At 40.8% G+C, this 7,097-nt stretch overlaps 1 protein-coding gene across 1 annotated transcript; it reads right to left on the reverse strand.

The window, feature by feature from the left end:
* Nucleotides 1-346: 346 nt before the first annotated feature.
* On the reverse strand, nt 347-6,067 carry ckmb (creatine kinase, muscle b). Its single transcript, XM_029446245.1, has 9 exons — nt 5,917-6,067; nt 4,237-4,349; nt 3,856-3,952; nt 3,369-3,523; nt 2,864-2,996; nt 2,563-2,734; nt 1,943-2,066; nt 1,518-1,707; nt 347-897 (listed from the first exon to the last, which is right to left on the reverse strand). Exons 2-9 carry the CDS (start codon nt 4,327-4,329, stop codon nt 719-721), a joined length of 1,143 nt encoding a protein of 380 aa, XP_029302105.1. The 5' UTR covers nt 4,330-4,349; nt 5,917-6,067; the 3' UTR covers nt 347-718.
* Between the last annotated feature and the right edge of the window lie 1,030 nt (nt 6,068-7,097).

Genomic DNA, 7,097 nt, shown 5'->3' on the forward strand with positions numbered 1-7,097 from the left:
ACTTAACTTATGGGCTGAAATTACAGAAATGATCGACCTGCAATCCTGCATGTCTCCTAGGAAATAATGTGTGACACAAAAATAAAGACTTTCAACCTCTTTCATTTTTATGTCTATTTTATTTTCTCATATATGTATTTAATGTGGATTCCCACCAGTTTATTTGTTATTGTTGTGTGGTGTCTGTGTGGAGTTAAAGCTAATCTTAATTTTCACTTAAATTAAATTTACCATTTCAAATTAAATGCACTTTATCACTGCATGTATACACATATCTGTCAATATGTTATGAGTAGTTGCAAAAGATCCATGTGTGTTTCCCTTAAAAAAAACATGAGAGAGAAGGTTTGATTGTTAAATGGGGTGTAGTTTAATTGTCCAGTTATCATTTTCAACCTAAATAAATCATTTTTACGTGCGCATACATAGCCATGACCAGACTATGTATGGATTGATCCCAGGATGTTACAGAGAAGATGGACAGAGAGGTGATTAAAGTAACATGAAATTAGGAATCAGAGACAAAGGACAGGAAGGTAAAGATGAGTAAGGTTACCAGAAGTAAGAAAGAAAGGAAGGCGCAGATGGAAAGAAGTGAGCCGAAAGTAGCCAGTTGGCCAGAACCAGCAAAACAACTTTACAACAAAGTTTCCGTTCATTTTTTATAATGTAAAAAAAACAAACAGACAGTCATTCAGTCATTGGTTGTCTGTCCACTTTACTTCTGGGCGGGGATCATGCCATCGATGGAATCTCCCTTCTCAAGCTTCTTCTCCATCTCAACCATCAGCTTGACACCATCAACCACCAGCTGGACCTGTGCCACCTCGGAGGAGCCCAGACGGTCAGCGTTGGAGATGTCGAACACACCACCCACGGAGGCTGTGTCCACACCACCTGGAGGGAAAAGAAGGGAAGAAGAATGAGTCCTAAGAGCACTTTCCCTGGAACATAGAAACATGCTATCCCCCAAAAAAGAACCCTGAGACAGAGGAGACATTAATGACCCAAGCTACACGGGTGGAGGTCGCCGTCTGACTAGCTCAAGCTTTGCAAAAATGTTTCTTCAATTAAATAAATGTATGTTCAACAAACATTCCTCCCTCATAGTTGATCCCATTGTCACATTTCAAATGGACTTCTTCCTGAAGATTTCTCTCTGAATAGTTAGGTGAAAATTAGCCATTAGGTAAGAGAGGGGGAGGATAATAATGCTAATAACCCAAACAAATGGAGCAAATCATACAAAATAATATCTTGCTAAAGTCTTGCTCATTCTAAAATAAAACTATGGCAGCCTTTTCATGATAGTAGCAATTTGGAAGCTAGCTTGCTCACTAGCCCACTGACCTGAAGGTACTAAAGTTATGTGTTTACTAATAAATGCTAATGTTGATGTTAACTCTTTACCTCCCCCCGTCCAGTTGTGTTAAGTTTAAAACTCTTCTCTGAAAGTACTAACATGTCACTATTTTTGAGACTAATCCATTATATATTTTTCTCTTTTTTTTTGGTACCTGTTCCACGCTTCTGCAGACGCAGTCTGGTCAGGATCTCCTCGAACTTGGCGTGTGTGCTGAGCTTGGGAAGCTTAACATGCACACCACCGCGCAGGCCGGTTCCCAGGTTGGAGGGGCAGGTCAGGATGTAACCGAGATGCTCGTTCCAACTGAAGCCGTGCTGGTGCTTCTTGAAGATCTCCTCAATCTGACCAGTGAAGAGGAAAGTGTGATGAATGATGCATTATGATTCAAATATAACCAGACTTAAACTTCATGAAGTTGTTTACCAGCCATGAAAGGTCCTTATATAAAAAGGTTTACATAATGTACATAATTCAAATGGTTTCAACTCTTGCACCCAGTTGAATCGTGCACACTTATGTGTCTGCATAACTGTGTGTTGATGAATGAAAAAATGCATGCATGTTTTTGTGTTTTACCTTCTGCAGGCCAACGCAGAAGCGTCTGAAGACTTCCTTCATGTTGCCTCCCAGCTGCATGGAGATGACACGCAGGTGATCCTCCTCGTTCACCCAGACCAGGAAGGTCTTGTTGTCGTTGTGCCTGGAGGAAGAAAATCCAGCTCAGTTTCACTTGATTTACGGCAGGAAAAAATGTTGGCGAGCCAGTAATTTGATCCCTCACAGAAACGTGACAGTAAACATTTCTAACACTAACCCTGTACTGTGAATTATCTGAGCTGCACAGTGGTGGATTTACAGGAGGTCTAGCCACTGTAAGGGGAAATGTAAGTTGCAGCTGTACACACTGTGCTTTGGTATTCATGACAAACTTTGACAGATGTTTGAAAACAGGAATAATCAGGCTTTTCATATTAGTGCTGTGGGAGACAGAGACAGATGGTGATAGTTTTAAAGGTTGGCTTGGGAAGGGCAGATGGTAGATACTAGCTCAAAGGCGGGTTGTTTGTTTGGTAAGTGTGTGTGTGTGTTTATGTGTTTATAAATGCATATAAAATCTGCTTATCTGGGAAACCCAATAAAGTTTAATTTGTAATGAAATGTTTCTATTTTCTATTCTGTGTCTGTGTGTCTCTCACCAGATGCCTCTGCCATCGGGCCAGTCACGGGCCATACCAGCGCAGGTCAACAGGGGAGACACGGGCTTGTCGAACAAGAAGTGATCAGCGATCAGCAGATCCTGCTCGGCGTCGGTCATGCCGCTCAGGGGGTAGTACTTTCCCTTGAACTCACCGTCCAGGCTGGCCAGAGCTGTAAAGTAAAGAAGCAAGGAAGGTGCACAGAGGAAAGGAGTCAGTCCCCAAAAAATATATCCTGCGTTCTACAAACATTTGTGTAAGATTGATAGATTAGCATTATTGTCATTAGGTTGACATTCACCCTCAATGGACAGCTTCTCAATGCCTCTGCGCTCTCCACGACTGTTGTGGGGGGGCAGGGTGAATCCCTTGATGCTGCGGCCGGTACGAACACGGCTGGACAGCACGTAGTTGGGGTCCAGGTCATCACCACCCTGAGAGAAGGCAGGACAAAAAAACACATTATTATTATTATTGAGTTGAAGCAATTATTTTTTATCTCCAATTTACAAACTCGCTTGCTTCACATGTGAGGAATTGGACTAAATTGTATAAAAGTTTAGAAGTGAGTTTACTTATAAATACATTTACTATTCACTATAATAAATATACCATAGCTTGTTGCTTCAGAAAATGTATGTAAAGCATGTATTAATATTTTTGGAGTTAGTGAACCTAACCATGACTTGATGTGGCCATAGAAGTAACCAGTAATTGGTTTTACACAGTGAATAATTAAAGGCCAATATCCTGCCTTCTTAAAGCTGTGCTGATCTATAACAATACAATCAGGCAGGTCTGCTCACCTTCAGGTTCTCGAAGTTCAGGTCGGTGTGGTGCTTGTCGGTGGGTTTGTATCCACCATGACGGTCGGAGATGATGGGGTCCAGCAGATCCTTGAAGACCTCGTAGCACTCCTCATCACCAGCAACGCAACCAACAGTCATGATGAAGGGGTGACCTTGGGGACAAGAGGAACAATGAGGAAGTTGGTATCATTGTTATCTAGTTCAACTTTGAAGATTGGTATCTATTGAGGGATACTGATAATTCCTCTTGCCCCTGTCCCCCTGTGTGCCAACACATTCCTGGGTAGAACAGAATACTTTGCAGAACTTTAGCCCTGATCCCAAAACATTGAGAAAATGTCATCTGAGAGGTACTGATGGATTCTAGCATTGTCAGAACTCATATTTGGTTAAATATAGTGTTTGCTTCAGTTCATTTATGTCAGCTCAAACGCTATTTGCTGGTGTGCGTTATTCTCTATGCTGATGACTTGCTCCTTCTTACCAGGGTTGTCAACACCAGTCTGGATGACGTCATCCACGGTGAAGCCGCTGGGGGTGGACTTTCCCCTCAGCTTTTCATAGATCTCCTTGGTCAGCACCTACAGCAGATGACATGCAGGCCAGTGATTATACAGTCACATGATTTCCTCTGTCTTTTAGATGGTGCTGTGTGACAGTTAAGAATCCTAGAAAATCTTCTGGTTCCAAAAGCAACAATGAAAATATTTTTGATCCAAGTGACTTGTCTCATCTGAGGTATATTTTGGAACGTGCATAGAGAAGTCATGCCTTTCTAAAAGCAATGTCATGCTGCACATTATATGGGCAGGCTGTGTGTTTTGGGCCAGTGGCCATGGATAGACAATGTCAGTAGATTCTGTACCTTGGACATGTGGTTGTTGTGCAGGGACAGATCGGGGAACTCCTCGTCCTTGGAGAACTTCATTTTGTAGTCGTTGTGACAATTCTTCGCCATGGTTGCGATTCTTACTCCACCTGAGAAGAGATGAGAAAAAGAGAAGAGGTGGTGTTATTTTTCAGAATCTGCACTGCTTGTACTGATTTGGTGGGACTGTAGTATACAAGAGAGGAGGAAATATTATTATTTGGAATTTATTTAGGTACTGTTTTCCTTATTGTGTTAAATCAGAAGAATGTTTTAGAATCAGCCCTGAAAAAGGTGGATTTTAAAGTTTTACTAGCTACAAGATGTATTTGTCAGTTGCAGTGACGTAGCAGCCTGAAACACAACATAGTAATCCGGTGAATACCATATGTCTTTTCTGGTATTTCTCCAAGTCTTTCAAGTGCCTTGTCTACGAGTCTTCTGGTGAGGAGGAGACACCTTCTCATTTTGTCTTCCTGTCTCTCTCTCTCTCTCTGTCAGCTGTTCTGTCTACATGCTTTTTTTCCAGCAGTCCTGCCTCTCTGACTGTCTCACCACCTGTCTCACCCTCACAGCAGAGATTATTAATAGTGCAGCTGTGCCCCCTGTTGTCCTGCACCCCTCCCATCTCTGCAGGGAGCCAAAGTCTCCAGCACATTATAAAGAATTATTTTCTCTTTTACTCTTACTAATGCAAGCGTAGTGACCGAGCTACGTTGCGATACATTGGTAGCAGAGAAAGTACGTTGGTACCAGAAGCAATAAAACAAATAAACGTTTTAAAAGAGTGAAAATATCACAAAAATGCTAATGTTTACAAGTTAATCTAATACTATTAGGCCTTCTCTCTTGAGTTTAGTTTTTAATGATATAGTTTAGTTTTTAATTTGTCTTTGTACTATACAATGTATTTGTGTCCTTTACATTGTAATTGAGCTAGAAAAGCCTCTTGAAGAAATAGTTTCCCACCTCAACAATCGTACATCTCAAATTTGGAACTTAATGACAAACAAATTACTTTGATAATAATGTTTAAATGCAGAACTGTAATCAACAGAGCTGCAGCTGCAGAATCATTCAGATTATTTGATCTCTCTTCGTCCTACAGAGGTCAAAACTCCGTCAGTTGCTTGAGGTGTAGTTGATTGATGACACCTGGTGCACTGAAAGGTCAAAGCATTGCATGCCTCACAGATGGTTTCACAAGTTCCATTACTAAATCAAGCGCTCCTAAACTATTCGAAGACATACTTCAAGTCTGCCCTGCTGGCGTCAGCAACAGCTGATAGTCACAACTGTTTCAGTAACATTTGACTGTCGTATACTTAACCAGCCTTTTATGAGCAGACTAGTGCAACACATATCAAATAAACCAAAAGCTTCAAGTCTTTCAAAGTGTGCACTGATAAAAGTTAGAATTTTAGAAGTTCCCATATCAGGAAAAAATGTGCAAAGCTTTAGGGGAATTCAAGACACCATGCGAGGAGAGAAAAGGTTTTCATGTCTCCAGAGTTCACCAAAGGAGCAATCTGCTCCACAGATATTTGAATACAAATGTTTTCCTCTCTTAGAGTGATTTTGTTTACAGGAGGTTCGTTCAGGGAGAGTTTCCCGTTCATACTTATATAGAAAAATCACCACAACCATTCCCTTTGATTTATCAAAAAGCTTTTTTACCTGCTTAGGAGAAAAGAAAGAGTTAACAGATCCCGGGATCAGATCCTGTCCACCAATTGTAAGGGTTGCCCAACTCTACCAGGTGATGGGCTTCAGTATTTATACCCAGACCGTTGTTGCTATTGGCCGACTAGGCTCGGGGTCCCCTCATTTGATTGGTCACAAAGGGTCTTCTGTGCCCGGGTGAGTTTGTAAAAGGCAAGAACAAAAATCACTCGAGACGAGAGATAAGAAACAGCTGCAGTCCAACCTTTCAACTGCTGCCTGTTCGTTGCTGCTAGGAGCCTGCAGGAAGGAACAGTGGTGGACAGCCGTGTACAAAAGCACATGCACCTTCATACATTTATATATTAAATGCATGCACAATCATTATTGCACTGTAGTGAAATTAGATTCCCATAATCTCTGCAGTGTAAGCATTGGCCAATGTTTTAACCTTTATGGTATAATAAAATGACATTAAATGGAACATTAAACGGGAAATAGGCACATTAAATATTGCTTTAAAAATATATTATTGTATCATCTTTACTGTAATCTAAATATGATTTTAATCAATGGTTGAGTGTGACAGTGTGCAGCTTTAAATTGACAAGGGATCACATTTTTCATGTTTTGCTTCAACTTTTGGGAGGAACAGGTGACTCTGATGGTGTGGACATCTATTGTAGGCATGCATGCACAGTGTACTGTACTGAATCTCTCGTCCATGTATAAAGTGTGTCAACCGGTGAGTCGATGAAGCAGAGTTACTGGAGTTGTGTCTATCATCATACTTAGGTGTTAAAATAATCACTTTGTCTTCGATTACATTATTGTAATATTTAAGATTATAGGTTGGTTTTCATTGAGCTGTGGCCCCTCTCACCTACCAATTTGCTAAGTCGAGGTGTTTGCATGTGTGAGTTTAAGACATGTGTTGCTGCTCCCTGTGTGGAGTGTCATAAAGTGATGCATGGTGACGTAGAACATTTGGCAAGTCAGGACGGAAAACGTAAATTCCAATATTTTAAACATCTATATCAAAATGCATTTATAGGTGTGCAGCTTTCTCAGCATGTCTTGAGTGTGTTATTATTGTGCTTTACTCAGAAGTTACATATTCATAAATCAAATTAAATATCCTGCCTGACGTGTTTTAGGTTAGTATTGCTTTTTATCCAATGCCATTATTATTCAAG

The sequence above is a fragment of the Cottoperca gobio genome, chromosome 13 (genome assembly GCF_900634415.1).
Source record: "Cottoperca gobio chromosome 13, fCotGob3.1, whole genome shotgun sequence".
NCBI lineage: Eukaryota > Metazoa > Chordata > Actinopteri > Perciformes > Bovichtidae > Cottoperca > Cottoperca gobio.